General features: G+C 44.4%; 2 protein-coding genes across 3 annotated transcripts in view; one reads left to right on the top strand and one right to left on the bottom strand.

The window, feature by feature from the left end:
- The first annotated feature begins 2768 nt into the window (after window positions 1-2768).
- LOC106575163 (E3 ubiquitin-protein ligase MARCHF7) lies at window positions 2769-13051 on the top strand. 2 transcript variants are annotated; one of them, XM_014151415.3, is made up of 11 exons: window positions 2769-2889; window positions 6156-6339; window positions 7560-7700; window positions 8570-8744; window positions 9078-9263; window positions 9429-10578; window positions 10811-10980; window positions 11080-11183; window positions 11426-11527; window positions 11749-11797; window positions 12268-13051. In XM_014151415.3, the coding sequence occupies exons 2-11, from the start codon at window positions 6166-6168 to the stop codon at window positions 12360-12362; spliced, it is 2346 nt and encodes a 781-aa protein (XP_014006890.1). In that variant the 5' UTR covers window positions 2769-2889; window positions 6156-6165; the 3' UTR covers window positions 12363-13051. The 2 variants fall into 2 exon arrangements, with proteins under 2 accessions (XP_014006890.1, XP_082819555.1); XM_082963429.1 differs by lacking the exon at window positions 2769-2889 and adding an exon at window positions 3179-3565.
- A 1329-nt stretch (window positions 13052-14380) lies between these two features.
- The window catches only part of LOC100380704 (lymphocyte antigen 75), a 40391-nt gene continuing 32773 nt past the window's right edge, over window positions 14381-21998 (bottom strand). Inside the window, exons 30-35 of the mRNA XM_014151417.3 lie at window positions 21702-21925; window positions 21335-21554; window positions 17466-17627; window positions 16460-16576; window positions 16014-16205; window positions 14381-15761 (exon numbers count right to left, since the gene is read on the bottom strand). Coding sequence (XP_014006892.3) covers window positions 15589-15761; window positions 16014-16205; window positions 16460-16576; window positions 17466-17627; window positions 21335-21554; window positions 21702-21925 — 1088 coding nt within the window. The 3' untranslated portion in view covers window positions 14381-15588. The remainder of the gene's footprint in view (window positions 15762-16013; window positions 16206-16459; window positions 16577-17465; window positions 17628-21334; window positions 21555-21701; window positions 21926-21998) is intronic.

The raw sequence follows: 21998 nt of genomic DNA, 5'->3' as shown, positions 1-21998 counted from the left end.
AAAATGCATTGGAGTAATAAATATCAGAGGGGAGGAACCTTGTGTGCTTTGAGAAGGAGACAAAGAGGGAGGATGTGAGGAATCAAGGAAATACAATTGAGACTCACCCCAAAGCCACTCGTTTCATCAAGCCTTGCACTTCATCAGGACACTAGGTCATGTGTCCTTTTTTGTCAGCCATTAATCTGAGGCACCACTCTCTCCTTGACCTCAAGCTATTAGCCTTGTACTGGATTTACACCTGATCTGATCGCCACGCCATCGGCCCGTGGAGTTAGTAATAACGGCACACTCTGTGGATGGGGGTGTATCGGTCAAGCATCTTGTTGACCTTGGCTTCTACATATTCATCTGTTGTAAAGCAATACGGTTAACCGTGTTCACTCTTCCATTCAACACCTGACCCCTGACCTCCAACATTATCCTTCACATACCCTCCAGTTCACAAGCCAGCTTGTTTAGCTCATCGTGGTTTACCATCTGTAGGACTTTTCTTAAAACAAAAATTCAATGTTGACATTGAGATGTATTTATTTGAAGTGGAAAAGAATACAGATCTCAGAATGAGAGAATTATCTGAAATTGTCCCAATTAAATGGAATATTCTGAGGCTTTACTCTAATGAACAATTCATTAAATTAATTGCACCATATTGTACAAAAGATGCATAACGTATAAATGCAAATGAATAAAAAAAAGTACTGTATTGACCTTGTGATTTATTTTTTCCTTGACTTCTTTCCATTAGAAGGTCTACAAGACCTTTTATGTCAATTATTCAAATAAAGCTCATTAGAGCTGTTGGCAAAGGCATTAATTACCTTGGTGACAAAACAAACATGCCTGTAACATCCAAATAATAGAAGAGCACAATCTGTTTTACAAGGTGGTTGGATTCAAATGTTAGATGATGCGCCCCCTAGTGTCTATCCCTATGAACAGCTCATGAGTGTCTGTGGGCAAAGATGGCGCTAGTAGTCATAGAAATAGAATCCATAGACTGAATGCATTCAACCAAAATGTGTGTTTCACATTTAACCCAACCCCTCTGAGTCAGAGAGGTGCTGGGGGCTGCCTTAATCAACCTTCACATAATCAGCACCCAGGGAGCAGTTGTTGGGGGTTACCCGCCTTGTCCAAGGGTATAATGGCAGATTCGTCTACCTTGCCGTCCCAGGGATTCAAACCAGCAACCATTCGGTTACTGGCCCAACGCACTAAACCGCTAGGCTACCGGCCACCCCAATTAAATTAGGGAGACATGAGATGTAGTAGCAATCGCTGCCTGAATCATCAATGGTAAATTAGCAACTATCATAACACTTAGCTCAGTATGTATCCATATAGACTCCTTCATCATAATCATCATCATCATCATCATCATCAGTGGCTTCTTTAGACTTGTGAAGTCGAGGAGGATGGATGTAAATTATTTGAAAAATATTTTTTTTTTTTTTTTTTTTTTTACCAGAACCGGCTGGGTTTGAGACATATATTATGAATTATATATATATTTCAGTTTGAACCAAAGTAGGTTATTATACCATATACTGTATAATAAAATATAGATATGTATTATAAGGTTTTTCATCCTCTCTGTTCGAACTAAAGAGGACGGAAAATAGCCATCCTCACATATAGGTTGATTCTGTTGAGACTATTGACCATTGCAAAACTGTTTTTAACAAAAATAACCAGATAATTGTGTGTTTATACTGAACATAAATATAAACACAACATGCAACAATTTCAAAGATTTCACTGAGTTACAGTTCACATAAGGAAATAAGTCAATTGAAATAAATTCATTAGGCCCTAATCTATGGATTTCACATGACTGGGAATACAGATATACATCTGTTGGTCACAGGTACCTTAAAAAATGTAGGGGCGTGGATCAGAAAAACAGCCAGTATTTGGTGTGACCACCATTTGTCTCATGCAGTGCGACACATCTCCTTTGCATAGAGTTGTTGATTATGGCCTGTGGAATGTTGTCCCACTGCACTTCAATTGCTATGCGAAGTTTCTGGATATTGGTAGGAACTGGAACACGCTGTTGAACACGTCGACCCAGAGCATCCCAAACATGCTCATTGGGTGACATGTCTGGTGAGTTTTCAGGTCATGGAAGAACTGGGACATTTTTAGCTTCCAAGAATCCTTGTTACATGGGGCCGTGCATTATCATGCTGAAACATGAGGTGATATCAGTGGATGAATGGCACGACAGTGGGCATCATGATCTCATCACAGTATCTCTGTGCATTCAAATTGCCATTGATAAATGCAATTGTGTTCATTGTCCTTAGTTTATGCCTGCCCATACCATAACCCCACCATGGGGCCCTCTGTTCACAATGTAGACATCAGCAAAACCGTCAGGTGGATGTATTATCTTGGCAAACTCGAAAATGCTCAATAACAGGGATGTAAACAAATTTGTGCACAACATTTTAGAGAAATACGCTTTTTGTGGTCTTTTATTTCTGCTCATGAAACATGGGACCAACACTTTACATGTTGCGTTTATATTTTTGTTCAGTGTATTATCACAATCATACATTCAATTGTAACTCACCAACATCATCATCATCCTCATCAATTCATTATCAGAACCATCCTTTCAATCTTAACTCACCAACATCATCATCATCAATTCATTACTATCACAATCGTACTGTACTTTCAATCATAATTCACAACCGTCAATTAAAGGGGGGCGGAACAAGTACAGTCTCGTATTCTATTGGCTGGAGTACATTGTCCATCACCGTTCTGCGTTGTACGTACTTTCTCTGGGTGTCTGATTACATTGGAAATCACATGACCTCTATATCAACACACAGACGCTGTCATCGTCTAATGCAGCGACGCTTGGAAGCAAAGGTGAGAGTGTGCTGCCTTTGCACTTTATCCCTGATGTTTCTAGCTGTAGCCAGCGACATGGTTTTACATTTGAAGTTGACAACGGATAAAGGGATTCCTTTGATATTAGAAATTGATTAGCTAACTTCCTGACGTTATGTCAAAAGGACGGATGGTCAACAACAACAACAGCTGCATAAAAAAAATAGGCCTACCGTTTGCTATCTAACGTTAGCCGGCTAAACCATCAAGATTATCTCATCGCATTCACCGTCTTTTGTGTCTCGATGTCTTGACCGTAAATGTCCTATTTGTGGATATGACTGACATGTCCTCAATCGAGTCGTTTCTATTCTAGAAGTTGCGAGTGGTTTCTAGTTCTAGGATGGTAGTTAGCAACTGTAGCCCTAGCATGCTTTGTGGTCGTTGGCTAACGTTAACTAGCTATTTAGCCAAGTAGTTAACGTTAGCTAGCAAGCTGTTTTTTCTTCATCCATTTTGAACTTTGAAGCCGTGCCAACAACACGTTTGGGAGGCTAGCTTGATTAGCTAGCCCCAGACAGTGTGGCTTTGAGATCATGCTTATATGGCCATGGGTATTGCTAACGGTAGATAGCTAGCTGACAAGCTCATTCGACATCTGGTCAGCAAAAATAAACGTGAACTCTTTCTTGGAAACTGCCAGACATTTTGAAAGGTCGGTTGGGTCATTTGGGTAGCCTTTTAGTTACAGTAGTCAGCTAACGTTACCTAACAATAGCTTCATGGCTAACTTGCAATTCATGACTGAGATGCTAAGGTGCCACTTGGTTTGCTCAACTGTTGCATTTTAATTAGACTTGTCTTGTTCTCTCTAGCTATGCAAAGGTACCTAACTATAGTTTATTGCAGCAAATCTGGTAGATGGAGAAGGAAAAATAACAGTCCTAGACTGGTAGAGAAAAAACAGCTAAAGCCTCCATGGCCTTGTCTCAGTCAGGAAGAGCAGCCAAACCATATTCTCAAAACAAAATGTGTTTTTGAAAAAAAATGGTAACTTCTGTGGCTGAATTTAAAATTCACTCTTCCAGCTTTGCAGAGCTTGACTGACTGTGTTACTATTGTGCAAATAAATATTAACAGTAGAGAAGCAAGTTTTATCTTGTGTGCAGATTATCAGCCTTACCTAGGCCTCTGCCACATCTTAAATACAAGCAACAGAGCTTGACCTGTTATCAAATCAACTTTCCTCGTGTACACTCTGCATTCCTGATGGTTAAGTTTAGCACCACCCATGCCTCATGAGTGTGATTGAGAGAAGCCACAATCGCGCTGGGCTAAATTAGGAGCATAACTATAAAAATATAATTCATGAAAATAATATTTCTAAGCCACAACTGTGGGCTATCAAAGGTGATTGCCTAGGTGCAATAAAAATAAACATTTGTGAAGTTTACTGTTAGGAACCTTTCTCAAACAGTTGAGTAGGGGTTGGGGCTTTGTAAGGAGATGGACAGGTTTCTTCTCTCTGGTTCTCCTATCCCCATATGAGTGCTGTGATCCATGTAAACCAGAGGAATGCACCTTTTTTAATAAATTACCCTGCAGTGACTCTCGTGTGACGCAAGGCCTGACCTGGCATGCACAGCCCCCCTGCTGCTCTCTCATTCCACAGGAAATGTCACCATCAAATGGCTGTGACTGTGTGTACCAAATGGCACCCTAATGCCTATGTAGTGCACTGACTAGGGTGCCATTTGGGATGCAAAAACAGTGATCCAAGGACAGGTGTGGGGGTTAGGTGCCAAGAAGCTTCTGAACAGTTTGACTGTCTGTCTTGTACACCGTCAGACTTCTGCTGCCTCAGCAAACAGCCGACCCCTTCTCCTGACGGTTGGGTTCTTATCAGATTGGGAGATTCCCTGACTCTTCAGTCTGGTGTTTACGATTGTAGTTTCTAAACGCAGCTAGGTCAATCTTGTCTTATCTTGTTGTTAAATCACGTTTAGCCTAGCCTAAGGGTTGGGTGGACCCAGCACCGAAGGTTTTAGCAATATGTAAGGTTGGGTCAGGACATTGAAGTCCTATTGAGTTATGTATATTGAATGAGTACTGATATGGAGTACTGGAGACCAATGGTTCCCACTTTATTTATTTTTATTTTAAGTAACTCAGTAAGGTTTTCAACTTACTCTTAAAGGTTGTAATAGGAGAATGCACAAAGTGCAATTTCGAAATTGGGTAGTGCGTAATCTGTTTTCCTCTTGTCATTGCATACACTTAATATGTTGTGAAATCTGTTTTGTTAATGTATTGTAATGTTTTTAAAAATGAATAACTGCTGCCTCCCGAGTGACGGTGGTCTAAGGCAGTGCTCGAGGTGTCACTACAGACCCGGGTTTGGTCCCGGGCTGTATCACAACCGGCCGTGCTCGGGAGTCCCGTAGGGCGGTGCACAATTGGCCCAGTGTCGTCTGGGTTAGGGGAGGGTTTGGCCAGGGCGGCTTGACTTGGCTCATCGCGCTCTAGCGACTCCTTGTGGTGGCCCGGACGCCTGCAGGCTGACCTCGGTCGTCAGGTGAACGGTGTTAACTCCGACACATTGGTGTGGCTGGCTTCCGGGTTAAGCGGGTGGGTTAAGAAGTGTGTTTTGGTGGGCCTTCACCTCCCAGCCCGTTGGAGTTGCAGCGATGGGACGAGAGAAACTGGGGAGGGGGGGGGGGGGAAGTATAACTGCCTTAATTTTGCTGGACTCCAGGAAGAGTAGCTGCTGCCTGGCAGCATGGGGATCCATAATAAATACAAATACCATAGAGCTATTTTATAGCTTGTCAGAAATGTTCAGATCAACTAGCCCATGTCAACTGTTTTTTTTTTAAACATTTTTAGCTAGGTTGTAATGTTTGTCACTCAAATATCAAATGAACACACATTAGACAAGGCAACATGTGTGGAATTGCAAGAAAATTAGCTTAAACTGCAAAATGTATTAGCCGCCAACAAGGGATGTGAACAGTTTGTCATGACCAGTGCTTGTGCCCATAGAAATGCGCGCGCCACGTCTATGGTGGACACGAGATGTTCAATGCTGGAAGGGGGGCCTGAGTGGAAAACGTTTGGGAACCCTTGCTGTAGCCTTCATCAGTCTAGTGCTTGTGGACTACGTCTAAGCCTACTGTACTCCACTTCTTTGTAAAATGTTTGATTACATTTTGTCTTACATCATGGCTTTTCTAATATCTTTCCACAGCCAATCAGTGATGGATCCTGTTGGATTTGGTATTACTAACATCTTGGTTTTTCCACAGCCAATCAGTGATGGATTCCAAGCCTCGTCGGCTGCCCTTTACGGTGTCCAGCGCCACGTCGTCTTATTCTTCATCCTCTTCCCCTTCCTCCCTGGGATCCAGCAGGCTCTATGGAAGATCCAGTGTCCTGAACAGTGATCGACTCTCCAGGGTCACGCCCCTTAAACCTGACCTCGACCACCAGGTACTGAACACCGAGGGAGAAAGTGGCAGGTTACATACATTTGCTGACCCTAAATGTCATTTCGTATTCCTAAAATTCTGCCGGGTTAACAATAAGAACACTTCAAATATGTTTATAAACAAAGGAAGGATAAGGCTAGGCAGTTGGGACAAGTTTAGCCTGTTCATGAAAACCAATGTTCTCTTTAAAATAAATGCAGTCGACTGGATCATTATTTTCTCCCCCCAAGAATCAGGCTTTCTTTGCTGCCATCTGACTGTCTGTTGCTCTGCCTCTTGGTTCCAGTCCTCTTCTCTATTTGGCTAGCTAGCCATGTTCAGAAGCAGAGAAGGTATCTGTGTACTTTAGCTGGGGCTTTTTATAGGCCAGCCTAGATTCCTGCCAGTGTTTTTTTTTTTTTTTTCTTCAGCCTGCATGTCCTGTCAAGGACTGTGCCATTAGATAAAGTTACTACTGGGCTATCTGTCTATTTGACTACTCTTCCAGAAGAGTCCTGGGCCCGGCTCAAATGCACAATAAACAAGTGCCTTAATTGACACGTTTGCAAACATCTTTAAGTAGAATTACAGAAGGCTGTGAACATTTTGGAGTACTTTTGAATGCATTTGATATTCTGAAAAAAGATCAATGACATTATGTGAAATATTATGCCATTTATCATTATCTAGCTAGCATGCAAGAATGTAGAAATAATTGGTACAAGGATATTTAGACAAATGCTTTGCAGTGTTTCCTCTATTAATTTAGCAGTGTTAGCCTCCGCTGCTAAATCGTTACCTTAACTCCAAAAAATAGGAGCACCTATTGATTTTGAGTTGCTCTGCTAGTTTAAGAACACGGCAGAAGCCATGGCAAAATGTGTAGAATTGCAAGAAATTAGCTTTAAAAATAACAAATGTATCTCGGGCCCCATGTCAATGTGTAGAATGGTGAGAAAATTACTTTGTGTATATAATTTATACATATTTTTTTTTACAGCTAAATTGTCTTTGAGAGGGCCTTTAACATTTTTGGTCTTATGCCATTGCCCACTACAATGCTAACTTTGCCATCGCTGCTGAAGTAACTCCTAGGGGAAACACTGTGCTTTGATATGATCTGTTTTCCCACTCTTTTCCTGTTTGTGGTGATCTTGGATTTGTACCATGTCAGTTACCATACATTTCTCCATGTATTGACTTGCGCTGACCCCCTGTGTTTTCACGCTCCTGGTGTCTCAGAGCTCTCGGTTCCTCAGCTCAACCAGGAACTACAGTAGCTCTGACAGCCGCCACTCCAGCTGGAAATCCCCTCTGACTACCTCCTCCGTCTCCTACGATCGCTCCTGGGCTGAGTCCTCACTGAGCAGCCGCAGCAAACTGGTAAACTCACCATAGAACGGGATCTTGTTCATTAGGGCACGAAGCTAATATATGGAATTGTTTTAACATGGTCATACCGTGAATCATTTAGCTATTTGATTTAGAATTTTAGGACCCCTTTAGATATCAATAAAAAAAATATATATATTGGCTAAAATATAGAATTTGGCCTATACTATTATATTCAAACAAATTTGAATAAAACATTTTTATAAATTGCAAAAGACAGTCAAAATAATTTATCATAAGGATTAAGGTTTTGAAGTGCCTGTCCTATATCTAGGAGATATAAAAGTTTTTATATATATAAATATTTTTTTACATTTTAACCTATATTTAACCCTTTACCTTCAGATAAGTCTTGTGGCACTCATGGGGGTCGTAAAGCGAAACTGAGAACACCATCGTTTGAGTCTCCCTTAGTTTGGACGCTATGTTTAGTGAGAAGACCGATTTTAAAAAAAATAATAAAAAAAAACAAAAAAAATAATAATAATTATATATATATATATATATTTTTGTAATTTTATATATATATTATATTAAACCATTTTTTTTTTTTCAGGATGTCTCATGGTCTGACCAACACCGCTGTAGCTCTTCCACCACAGATGCGGAAGGGCGACCTAGGCGGATGTGGTGGATTGAGATGCAGCCCATGCTATCGCTATCTTAAACTGACAGATTTTGATTTATTTTAAATTGTTACTTAGATTACACGTGCGTCAATAGACTTAAGGATTAAACAGTTTGCCTTTTTTAGGTTTTGATAGTGATATTACTGATGCGCAGTGCCACGTTTCAAGTTCAAAGTGCCGTTCAAGCCCATTTTGATTAATGTGATGTTATTCTGTGGGTTGTTTTATCAGACTGATTCAGAGCGACGACTGGGGACGTACTCGGGACTTCTCAGCAACACAACTGATGATGGGGATACCAAAAGGGCCAAACTGTCCTATAGCAACAGAGCTGCATATACAAGAAGCCCCTCCTCCTCTGTGACTGGCTCGTCCTACTCCAGCAGTGTCCTCAACAGAGACTCTGGTATCTGACCCCTGGTTCAAGAGTTAAAATGTTTTCAGTCTCTTTCATTGAGCCCTTTTTTAATGTATGAAAATACCTGTCAAATGTTTTTTTTAAGTGAACTTTTCCTTTAAGTATACCGCTGTCAGTTTCCATACACTTGATGAGCGCAGGTCTTGTAATAATCATGCATAAAATCATTATCGTTGCTTTGAGTGAGAATAATGATATTAAATCTTCTGTTAAACTTATGACATTGATTAAGCATCTTAATGATTCTTAAATCCTTTGTGGTTCAGCCAACTTATCTTTTCTATCATGCAGCTGAATAACAAACTGGCACCTTGTGTTTAGATTCGTCGTCGTGGAAGTCGTACCGGCCTCTGTCCAGGTCGTCCTCCTCCTCCTCTTCTTCCTCCTCCTCTTCTTCCTCAGAGCCCCTGTGGTCCAGAAGGGAGCTGGAGAAGAGGACTGAGGGGAGGAGTCTGTCCAGTGTGGCTGACACCAGCTATAGGAGCTCTGGACTCAGCTCATCCCTGTGTACGTTCTTACACACACACAGTGACTCGTTTGTGTGCGTTGACTTACAAATCTATTGACACATTTACACACACGTTCAATCATAAAACTGAAACCACTATATACTCGCACGCAAACATAATACTGACACGCATGCAACAGCTAATCTGGACGTGTTTGTTTTAGACTGGCCAGACCGTGTGACCTCCACCTATGCCCAGGGGGCACGGCCCAAGGAGGCCCTCTACTCTTCCTCTAGCAGGGAGAGCAGCTCCCTCAGCCGCCACCTCTCTTCCACCTACCAGCGCTCCCCGCTGGCCCGGGACTCCACCACCTCCCGGACCACCGGCCGCTCCCTGACCGCCTCCACCCTCCGCACCACCAAGGAGCCCACTGAGAGCCCAGAGCCCACTCTAGGAGTCTCCGTCTCCTCTCGCCCCTCCTCTTGGTACACAACCCCCTCAGCAAGACGGGAGGCCCGGGACTCCAGCCCCCCTCCCTCTGCGCCAACCGCCACCCCCAGGACAACCCCGGAGGGTGGCGAGGCATCCGATGGACGTCGCTCCACCCGCCGTCTCCTCTCCCGCCTCTTCTCTCGGCGCTCCAGCCAGGACTCCAGCGGCTCCAGCTCTGGCTCCGCCTCCCGCTCCTTCGACTCGGCCGAGGACAGCCCTGTCTTTGGAGGAGAAGGCCCCAGCCACGCCCCCGTGGCTACCAGTGAGGAGAGCGTCCGACCCGTGAGCGTGGAACCTGTTCCCAGAGGCTCTGACGCGGCCCAGGCCTTTGCCTTCCTGAGGCATCACAGACAGGGCCTGTCCCCGGTCCAGGAGGGCCAGCCCCAGCGTGCCCCGGAGCCCCTGGAGGCCTGGAGAGGTGTTGGAAGTAGTAGTAGTACTTCAGGTTCCTCCTGGCTGTCGTCTTCCATCCAGACCCGCTGCACTCCTCTCTTCTCCCGCCGTAGAAGAGAAGGACGGGATGAAAGCGCTCGCCTGGCGTCCGGCGCCGACCAGGATTACCGTGGTACCCAGTTCCCCCTCAGGAGGAGAGACACCCCCGAGGCCAAGGCTGACGAAGATGATGAGGAGGAAGATGAAGAGGAAGTTGCAGCGGCAGCCTCGGGGGCAGTGGGCGCTAGCGCCGCCCTACAGGAGGAGTTGAGAGACATGGCGGGGAGTAGTCAGCGTTTGGCGAGGTTCATGAGCAACCCGCTGTTCCGCGTCCACGACAACGTCATGATCGCCGTGGACATGACGGGTGCCGCCAGGAGCCAACCGGAGGGCCAGGAGAAGCCCACCTCCTCCAGAGACCCGGAGAGACTGAGGAAGATCCAGGAGAGGTGGGGATGCTGACTGGGGAGTGGGCTGAACCTGCATGCTTATTGTGTCCCACCCCCTGTTGTACATAGCACTGTCCATGTGTTGTCCATCGTCTATATTATGGCCACGCTCCTCTTGTCATTCAAATGCCTCTTTTGGATGGACCAATGCTTTCAGTATTTTACTCAGTTGTTTTTCTCTGATTTGAATGGTTGATATCTGTAAATAAACCTTTCTTTCGCTCCCCTGTAGCCTGCTGTTGGAGGACTCTGACGAGGAGGAAGGGGACCTGTGTCGTATTTGCCAAATGGGTGAGGAGTCTCCCTCCAACCCTCTGATCGAGCCCTGCCGCTGCACAGGCAGCCTGCAGTATGTTCACCAGGATTGCATCAAGAAGTGGCTGCGCTCCAAAATCAGCTCAGGTAAGACTTATTTTCCTCTCTGACCTCAACAAATGATTTCTTCCCCTCGGTGTATTATGCATTTATCGCACATCCTTGCCGTCTTTCACTCTTGTCCAGGCACTAATCTGGATGCCATCACCACGTGTGAGCTATGTAAAGAAAAGCTGCACCTGAACATTGAGAACTTTGACATCAACGAGCTACACAGGACACATGAGAAGGTAACCCCAGACAGTCCTCTCCTAGTCAGCCACGATCTAACTGTTAAGACTGTAAAATGGGGAAATGCTCTGTTGAGAATCTCTCCTGTGCTGCTCAATCAGCTGTAGAATATCAGAATGGGACACTAAAGACGACTGTTCTGTAAAACGTTTAACCTCCTAGGACCCAGTCCTAACTTGAGCTTAACGCATATCTGCAGTCTAAGTGACCGCATCCTTCCTTTCTTTCCCTTCCTGTCCAGTCTGAGTACGAGTTCATCAGTTGTGGCCTTTACCTGGTGGTGTTGCTTCACCTGTGTGAGCAGAGGTTCTCTGATGTGCTAGGAGCTGCCAACGACGCCGGGGTAAGAACCCACCCCTGCAGTCGACACCATGCAAAACAAATTCTAAACCTCAGTCAGTTACACTGGGGGCAGAGAAGTCATTTTGAATGTTAAGCCCAAGGTTCTTCTTTGGCCGCATAATTCACTTACTATTGTATTGGGGGGGGGGGGGATACTGAATTCAAATGTAGTAGGATTCAGTGTTTAAAAAAAACAAAACATTTTCCCCTTCTTTCGCTCAGTTTTTCAACCTGGCGAGAACCCTTCATGAACACATGGACAATCTTGAAAGTACGTTCTTGATACATTTCTCCCCAATGCTGTGTACACGTTTTAGTAACTTGATATGAGGCTGTTAGTCAAACTACCCCCGCCACTCTTAATGAATTGATGGGTAAGTATTTGATTATATTGACCTCTGATGTTAAAGGCCCATACGTGTGAAAGTACAAATGCATTTCCACACGTAGCATGATGAGCTCTGCACATATTTTTGTTGCCCAGCAACACTGCTGTGAATAATTACCCGTCAGTTAGCTATGCACAAGGTCCTCTCAGTAGAGGTTATTAGATGGTTTGATATCATGGTGTGCATTGCAGTATTCATCACTGACAATTAAATGGTCTTACTATTTTACTTTTTGAATGCGTTCTAAACTAAAAGCTACTTTTTACAGCTGTTTATTCAAAAATAAATCATGAAATTGACTGCTAATAAACTAGTGTCCGATTTTGACTGATCATTTTTCCCTCCGCTGCAGGCTCTTATGGGGAATCGGACGAAGAGGTGGTTGATACCCGGCCGTCAATCGATTTCTGTGACCTCGATGAAGACCTGGAAGAGGAGTACAATTGACCGAAAGAAAGAGCAAAGGGAATATGGAAAAATAGATTGGGGGGGGGGGGGGGGGGGGCAAGCAGAAGAATTGAAGGAGTTACCTGCCAGAGCTCTGTTTCAGCTCATGTGATTTTACTGAGTGCAATGGCTTGTGAGATTTGTTTTAATGCCAAGTAGCTGGGAAGTCACTCCTGATGTAGAGGTAACGATGTCATAGATATGCAGACTGACTTTGAAGTGAACCGAGGTGAGGAAACGCTTTATTACCCCCCCCCCCCCCCCCCCCCCCCTGTTAATTTCCCCTTTCTTTAGGTCTCCAGATTTGAGTGTGCTTTATTTCTGTTAAAATGCAAGATGTCTTTTTGAACCACGAGTGCTTTAAATGTTTACTGATCTACAAAAGCAGATCCGGCCACCGTGGTGAGATATTGTGTTAAAAAAAAAAAAAATGTATATCCTGAACAGGACACTGGTTCATTAGTTTAGCGGGTTGGGAGAAAGGAAAGGGCTGTTTAGGGAAGAATAAGTGGCAAATTATTCCCTTTACTGTTTCTTTTCCTTTTTGAAGTTTTTCAAAAAGTGATTTGAAAGTGACAACTTTACTTTTTACAGCTGAATAATTGACAGTTTGTTCTGTTTTCAATGTCTGCGGTATGAAAATGCTAAACTTGTTTTCATTTAATTATTGCAATAAAGTTTTGAATGCACATGTTTGCAGGCAACATTTCATTCAACAAAACTGAACAAGGACAATGAAGTTAATATAGGAAGTAGGGTTAAAAATCTGTTCATGTGTAAGCTATTTCAACAACTGTTGCTCAAAAACCTTTATGGTTTAAAAAGTAGACCGGGAGATTCTCAATTGAGGTAAACTCCACCCTCTTCTCTGTGACTCGGTAAGTGGTCGCCATATGTAGAAGTGGCAATTCGTTAATGGAGGAATTTGCTCCTCGATAGCCGCCTCTAGCGTGTATCCAACTGAGAAGAGTTTTGTAATCTGCCTCACCCCCTTCAGAATTAAAAAAAAAAAAAAAATGTAAGGCTAAAAACATGTTTAAACGCTACACTAGTCATCTTTATAAAAATGTCTGGCACAACTAGCTAAATTTGTGTTTACCACTTTATACATTTTGGGATTCCTCCTGTAAATGTAATTTGCATGTGCTAGTGGTGTTGTCTCATTTCATTAAAGTGCATTTGTTTCCTGGACCAGGTAGTTGAGCAAAATCAATCTCCCATAAACTTTTTTTTTTTTTGTGAAGTGTTATTGGCAAGATTTGAAGCTGTGACCTGGTCCCTTTCCCAGTGCCTTGTCCGCTGCACTAGGGGTGTGAACGCAGATTGTGCCGTCAACAGATTTGAAGCTGTTCAAAGTCAGGTTAGAAGATTGGATGTAATTTGTTTATAATGTTCGGTACGGTTGAAAACAAGTCACATTTGGGATTTGAACAAGTAACTTTGCAGTTCACAACCTGTATGTAATGCCCTCCAACCTGTATGTAATGCCCTCCAACCTGTATGTAATGCCCTCCAACCGTAAGCCTTTTATTTTTTCTACATCTGTATACTCTGCCCACTGAGCTTTCATCCAACCAATCACATTAGTTCAGTCTAAGTCAGAGCTTCCCTCATCACAAGGTCGTGTTCCTCTGCTCAGGTGTTGTGGATGCATACCAGATCTTACATGCCTGGATAGGGTTTTTACGTATCGGCTAACCACATGCTCTAGCAGTCTGGTGCCCGGCTACACAGTTGATGTGGCACGGAACGATTGGTTAACGCATGCAATGTCTGAGCAGGGGAACGCAACCCTTGATTGAGGCAGGGATTCAATCCAAGTTGTAGAGCAGCTCTGTAGCGCCTTGAATTAGGGAAGCTCCTTTGCAGAATTATAGAGCTTTCTTAATTATTCCTTTCTCGATTCCTTATGTCCTTGCCTCCAAACAAAGTTCATACAAGTTATTGTGGTAGGTCAGTGATATCCACGTCTGACATCTATTAATTTCCTCAACAACAAAAATAACAGGACTCAGCCCTTAAAGACAAACCTATTTTAGTGGAAGACCATTTCTATTACTGTATTTGACCAGAGTGGAGTGGATGGTCTGCTTGGGACCAAAATGTAGATATGAAGATACTGTTGAACATTTTGGCAATGGTAATCGTAGTCAACAAGCATTGTTGCAAGGCAGATCCAAATAAAGTCTAGAGGAATGTCCAGTTTATCGACATTCACAAGATTCAAAAAACATCTTTGGTTTAGATTCTCCATAATAAAATTGAAAAAAAGACAATTTAAATATTTACAAAGCATTTACAGCAGCTGCGTGTGCAGTTTGAGGCCTCAGCAAGTAGCGACCTTTGAAAACACAAACCCCAAATGAACACCCCTAAAACGTCAACTCCCAAACAAGACAACTATTGTGCTTGAACGTGGCAGAAACAACTGCTAAGGCATTATTCACGATAAAACGTTTCAATTTAAAGTGCAAACGTTCTCAGTAGTTTGAGCGCATAGGAGAGGAAGGTTGTAGTCATAATGACAAAGAGAATGCACCTAAGGCATTTACAGTTGGAATGAATTGCATGTAGTTCAAATGGGAATGCATGCCACTATCCAAATTGTCTAAGGATGTCTGTGTTGGACTGCATTAGCTAGAGTGCCTGTATTAGACCTTAAATTACTTAAAAAATGATGAAAATATGGCATGCTAATAAAGATTATAGTTCTGTTCATGAAAGTGCCATGATGCGGTTGTTTCGTCTTTCGTCAATGACCATCGGTGAAAAGGACGTCTTCCTCCATTACAAAATAATCACAAACAAAGAGTGAAAACAGAGAAAAACATCAGTGCTTACGAGAAGGAAAAATACCCTGGCAACAAGCATCATGTACCCAGTGACTTTTTTGTCAACACAAAGTCCATCAACACTGCAGCAACTGTTCAATGTGGCAGCTCTTTCTCTAAAATAATCATTACAAAGTTAATTAAAACATTATTAGGTAAAAAAAAAACTACTAAAATGCTAGTTTGGGGATTTTCAAAATCCTTTTGCCAATATTTACAATGTCACAGAAAATGCTAAAAAAGCCTGCTTGGGAATTTATACAAATAAATAAAGTTGTCTTTTAAAATGAAAAGGCAGCCGGGTTTCAGTTTGCTGCATAATAATATTTCCATACTGAATAATGTAGGCAAATAACTGCTTCTTTAAGCTGCATAGTTAGACGTTAAGACAAGTCTCACTCTGCATCTATAATACTAGTGCTGTCAGCATCATCAATGGTTCTCCTGTAGCGCACGGTGGAGTTGAATCTGGCCCTGCTCTTCTTATAAACCACGAAGCCGATGGCCGCCAGGAGGGCGGTGAGGACGACCAGGAAGAAGACCAGAGCCACCGGGACGTTCCCTGACCCTGGAGACAACACAGCCAGTCAGAAACACATCTCCAAACTGGCCAAGAAAGTCCCTGTTTCAAGCACATCAATGTTTACAAATATATAATGACCATAACCATTGCGAAGCCGGGGAAATCTATGAGCCATATACAATCAACTCGTGTTACATGCATTAGCTTGGAGCGGTCACCAGAGCATGCTGCTATCCACATAGTAAAAACAAGTATGGATGAGTTGGGACTGGTGAACCATTGCACTTTAGTACTCACGTGCTGGTACTTTGCAGACGATGCGGCTGTGGCTGTCCTTGCAGCTGACTCTGTTCCAGATGCCTCCGTCTGCAGACACCATGACAGCACAGGAGTTCTGCTGGGTCGCTGTCTTCACCCCACTAGCAGAACCCTTGGTCTCCCAGTTAGAGAAGGCCAGAGAGGAACCGTCCACCCAGCCCACTGGCTGACCTGGAAGACAGAGGAAACATAGACGCATTACTGATTCTATTCTGAGTTCAAATAGACTACTTTATTTGAGTATAATATACTGTATTGGCATGTAGAATTTTTATGTATTTTAAAGTGCCTGACTTTCCAAATGAAGTGCACACAGAACTTCCTAGGATGGAGCATACTGTCCAATATATATATCATGTCTAATAACATCCGTATACAGTAATAAGTAACAAGCCTATCCTATTGTACTGGTCAGGTCAGTTTACCTTGTTTGTCCAGGTCCATGCCGAGCCACACCCTACTGGTGATGAGAGGGTTGTCTGCCATGTAGCCAGAGACAAAGTCATTCTCCTCTTTGGTCATTATGGTCAGAAGCTGTGCATCTGTCAATCAAAGGCAAAAAGGAGGCATACATGCACTGTACTGTAAGTAAGAAACCACCTGATTTGATCATGATGTACTAATTAAGCAATAAGGCCTGAGGGGGTGTGGTATATGGCCAATCTACCACGGCTAAGGGCTGTTCTTATGCACGACACAAAGCAGAGTGCCTGGATGTAGCCCTTAGCCGTGGTATATTAGCCATGTACTACAAACCCCCAAGGTGCCTTATTGCTATTATAAACTGGTTACCAATGTAATTAGAATAATCATTTGGAGGGTGCTTATATTTGTCCTGTTACACACAGGTCGATAATGGAAATGTGTTTTTTTGTTGTTGCATATCCCAACTCCCCCTGAGACCCGCAGGGAGTAGGGTAATGGCCTGGGTCGCCATTGTACAGCACTACTGGAGCAATTAGGGCGAAGTACCTTGCTCAAGGGCACAGCGACAGATATGATTTCATATTTATTTTACCTTGTCAGCTCCGGTTTTGGAACCTGCAACCTTTCAGTTACTGGTCCAATGCTCTAACCTCGAAGGCTACCTGCCGCTCCAACAGTAAAAAGTCATTTGTCATACCCTTGGTATACTGTAAGGACTGATATACCACAACTGTCAGCCAATCAGCATTCAGGGCTCGAGCCACCCAGTTTATAATATCTGATATACCACAGCTTTCAGATAATCAGCATCCAGGGACCAAACTACCCGGTTTATAAGAGTAAATATGAAATACTTGTATTTAATCAGGTTGGTTATAGGGAAACCCTTCTCTTACCATAACAACCTAACCCAATATGCTGCAATAATGCAATGTTCAACGCAACTTATATACAATAACACAGAAATATATACGTGTCAAATAGGAGAGATAGTGGGTGACTTACCAAGCCTTTCACAGATGCTCTTGGCATCCTCCATGCTGTACACAGAGTAGTTATAGAAGGTCATGTCAAAAGCATAGCAGTGGTCCTGGTGCTCAACCCACTTAGACGAGCCACTGTTCTGAGGGCAGTTGTTGGCCAGCTGGGGAGCTGCGAGGTTCGATCCTGATTCAGACAAACAAACACAGATGACATCAGAGGGATTTATTTTATGGGATCTTAAAAGATTGGTGTGTATACTATGCAAAAAAAATCTGCTCAGATCGCTCATTGACATCAATGTCTTCTTTACACAAGAATTCAAGTTGTGTGTATAATAAATAAATACTAATAGGGTAGGTACTACGACTGTAGGACTGGGTCTTACTCTGAGTGGTGATGTAATACTAATAGGCTAGGTACTGAGACTGTAGGACTGAGTGGTGGTGGTGATGGTGTAATAGGCTAGGTACTAGCCTGGGTCTTACTCTGAGTGGGGGTGGTGATGGTAGTGATGTAATATGCTAGGTAATAGGACTGGGTCTTACTCTGAGTGGTGGTGGTGATGGTGTAATAGGCTAGGTACTCAGACTGGGTCTTACTCTGAGTGGGGGTGGTGATGCTAGTGATGTAATATGCTAGGTAATAGGATTGGGTCTTATTCTGAGTGGTGGTGGTGATGGTGGTGATGATGTAATAGACTAGGTAATATGACTGGGTCTTACTCTGAGTGGGGGTGGTGATGGTGGTGATGTAATAGGCTAGGTACTAGGACTGGGTCTTACTCTGAGTGGGGGTGGTGATGGTGATGTAATAGACTAGGTACTAGGACTGGGTCTTACTCTGAGTGGGGGTGGTGATGGTGATGTAATAGACTAGGTACTAGGACTGGGTCTTACTCTGAGTGGGGGTGGTGATGGTGATGTAATAGACTAGGTACTAGGACTGGGTCTTACTCTGAGTGGGGGTGGTGATGGTGATGTAATAGACTAGGTACTAGGACTGAGTCTTACTCTGAGTGGGGGTGGTGGTGATGTAATAGACTAGGTACTAGGACTGGGTCTTACTCTGAGTGGGGGTGGTGATGATGTAATAGGCTAGGTACTAGGACTGGGTCTTACTCTGAGTGGTGATGGTGGTGGTGATGTACTAGGCTAGGTAATACGACTGGGTCTTACTCTGAGTGGTGATGATGGTGATGTAATAGGCTAGGTACTAGGACTGGGTCTTACTCTGAGTGGGGGTGGTGGTGAGGTAATAGGCAAGGTAATACGACGGGGTCTTACTCTGTGTGGGGGTGGTGGTGAGGTAATAGGCTAGGTAATAAGACTGGGCCTTACTCTGTGTGGGGGTGGTGGTGATGTAATAGGCTAGGTAATAAGACTGGGTCTTACTCTGAGTGGGGGTGGTGATGGTGATGTAATAGAATAGGTACTAGGACTGGGTCTTACTCTGAGTGGGGGTGGTGATGGTGATGTAATAGACTAGGTACTAGGACTGGGTCACTCTGAGTGGGGGTGGTGATGGTGAGGTAATAGGCTAGGTACTAGGACTGGGTCTTACTCTGAGTGGGGGTGGTGATGGTGATGTAATAGACTAGGTACTAGGACTGGGTCTTACTCTGAGTGGGGGTGGTGATGGTGATGTAATAGACTAGGTACTAGGACTGGGTCTTACTCTGAGTGGGGGTGGTGATGGTGATGTAATAGAATAGGTACTAGGACTGGGTCTTACTCTGAGTGGGGGTGGTGATGGTGAGGTAATAGGCTAGGTACTAGGACTGGGTCTTACTCTGAGTGGGGGTGGTGATGGTGATGTAATAGACTAGGTACTAGGACTGGGTCTTACTCTGAGTGGGGGTGGTAATGGTGATGTAATAGACTAGGTACTAGGACTGGGTCACTCTGAGTGGGGGTGGTGGTGATGTAATAGACTAGGTACTAGGACTGGGTCTTACTCTGAGTGGGGGTGGTGATGGTGAGGTAATAGGCTAGGTACTAGGACTGGGTCACTCTGAGTGGGGGTGGTGATGGTGAGGTAATAGGCTAGGTACTAGGACTGGGTCTTACTCTGAGTGGGGGTGGTGATGGTGATGTAATAGAATAGGTACTAGGACTGGGTCTTACTCTGAGTGGGGGTGGTGATGGTGAGGTAATAGAATAGGTACTAGGACTGGGTCACTCTGAGTGGGGGTGGTAATGGTGAGGTAATAGGCTAGGTACTAGGACTGGGTCTTACTCTGAGTGGGGGTGGTAATGGTGAGGTAATAGGCTAGGTACTAGGACTGGGTCTTACTCTGAGTGGGGGTGGTGATGGTGAGGTAATAGACTAGGTACTAGGACTGGGTCTTACTCTGAGTGGGGGTGGTGATGGTGATGTAATAGACTAGGTACTAGGACTGGGTCTTACTCTGAGTGGGGGTGGTGATGGTGATGTAATAGACTAGGTACTAGGACTGGGTCTTACTCTGAGTGGGGGTGGTAATGGTGATGTAATAGACTAGGTAATATGACTGGGTCTTACTCTGAGTGGGGGTGGTGATGGTGATGTAATAGACTAGGTACTAGGACTGGGTCTTACTCTGAGTGGGGGTGGTGATGGTGATGTAATAGACTAGGTACTAGGACTGGGTCTTACTCTGAGTGGGGGTGGTGATGGTGATGTAATAGACTAGGTACTAGGACTGGGTCTTACTCTGAGTGGGGGTGGTAATGGTGATGTAATAGACTAGGTAATATGACTGGGTCTTACTCTGAGTGGGGGTGGTGATGGTGATGTAATAGACTAGGTACTAGGACTGGGTCTTACTCTGAGTGGGGGTGGTGATGGTGATGTAATAGACTAGGTACTAGGACTGGGTCTTACTCTGAGTGGGGGTGGTGATGGTGATGTAATAGACTAGGTACTAGGACTGGGTCTTACTCTGAGTGGGGGTGGTGATGGTGAGGTAATAGGCTAGGTACTAGGACTGGGTCTTACTCTGAGTGGGGGTGGTAATGGTGATGTAATAGACTAGGTACTAGGACTGGGTCTTACTCTGAGTGGGGGTGGTGATGGTGAGGTAATAGACTAGGTACTAGGACTGGGTCTTACTCTGAGTGGGGGTGGTGATGGTGATGTAATAGACTAGGTACTAGGACTGGGTCTTACTCTGAGTGGGGGTGGTGATGGTGATGTAATAGACTAGGTACTAGGACTGGGTCTTACTCTGAGTGGGGGTGGTGATGGTGATGTAATAGGCTAGGTACTAGGACTGGGTCTTACTCTGAGTGGGGGTGGTGATGGTGATGTAATAGACTAGGTACTAGGACTGGGTCTTACTCTGAGTGGGGGTGGTAATGGTGGTGTAATAGACTAGGTACTAGGACTGGGTCTTACTCTGAGTGGGGGTGGTGATGGTGATGTAATAGACTAGGTACTAGGACTGGGTCTTACTCTGAGTGGGGGTGGTGATGGTGATGTAATAGACTAGGTACTAGGACTGGGTCTTACTCTGAGTGGGGGTGGTGATGGTGAGGTAATAGGCTAGGTACTAGGACTGGGTCTTACTCTGAGTGGGGGTGGTGATGGTGAGGTAATAGACTAGGTACTAGGACTGGGTCTTACTCTGAGTGGGGGTGGTGATGGTGATGTAATAGACTAGGTACTAGGACTGGGTCTTACTCTGAGTGGGGGTGGTGATGGTGAGGTAATAGGCTAGGTACTAGGACTGGGTCTTACTCTGAGTGGGGGGTGGGTGATGGTGAGGTAATAGGCTAGGTACTAGGACTGGGTCTTACTCTGAGTGGGGGTGGTAATGGTGAGGTAATAGGCTAGGTACTAGGACTGGGTCTTACTCTGAGTGGGGGTGGTAATGGTGAGGTAATAGGCTAGGTACTAGGACTGGGTCTTACTCTGAGTGGGGGTGGTAATGGTGGTGTTGTAGCAGATGGCTCCGTCCAGCTTGGCATTGCAGTCCATTCTCATCCAGGTGCCATGGGGCGTGATGTACACACAGACACCCTGAGCTGGACCTGGACCTGAGCTGGACCTGACAACAGTGTCAGAGAGTCCCAACTGACTGTAGTGATACTTAGTCCCATCAGACCACTCATAGGACTGAGAGCCACTAGCCTGCGCAGAGAGGGGGAGTGATTAGCAAATGTTGCATTTAATGTCTACCTGCCATTTAGTGCTTTGAACTAAATTGCTGCAAAAGATGAAGTTAATCTCAATAGAAATGGCTGCCGTGTTAGTGGCATTGTGGCTAATCTCCCTTACATCCTGACTGGACAGACCGATCCACAGCGGGAAGCCGTCTCGCTTGGCGATAAGCTCCATGTGAGCATTGTGCCCGGTGTCATGCACGCTGGCCAGGTGTCCGTTGCCGCGGCCACACTCCTCCAGGGCCTGGAACCAGCTCAACTTCCTGGTTATCACGTGGTAGCTCATGTTGCCATAGCGCTCAAAGTCCCTGGCCGACTGATTGTATTCGTCCTTAGAGTCTTGGGGACGAATAAAATGTGTTAATAGAGTCAATCAAGTGCAAAATGTATTATTTAGTTGTAATTTTAAAAA

The sequence above is a fragment of the Salmo salar genome, chromosome 17, assembly GCF_965601325.2.
Source record: "Salmo salar chromosome 17, fSalSal1, whole genome shotgun sequence".
In the NCBI taxonomy this organism is placed as follows: Eukaryota; Metazoa; Chordata; class Actinopteri; order Salmoniformes; family Salmonidae; genus Salmo; species Salmo salar.
Note: the sequence above shows the minus strand (reverse complement) of the source record. Positions and strands in the feature narration are given on the sequence as shown.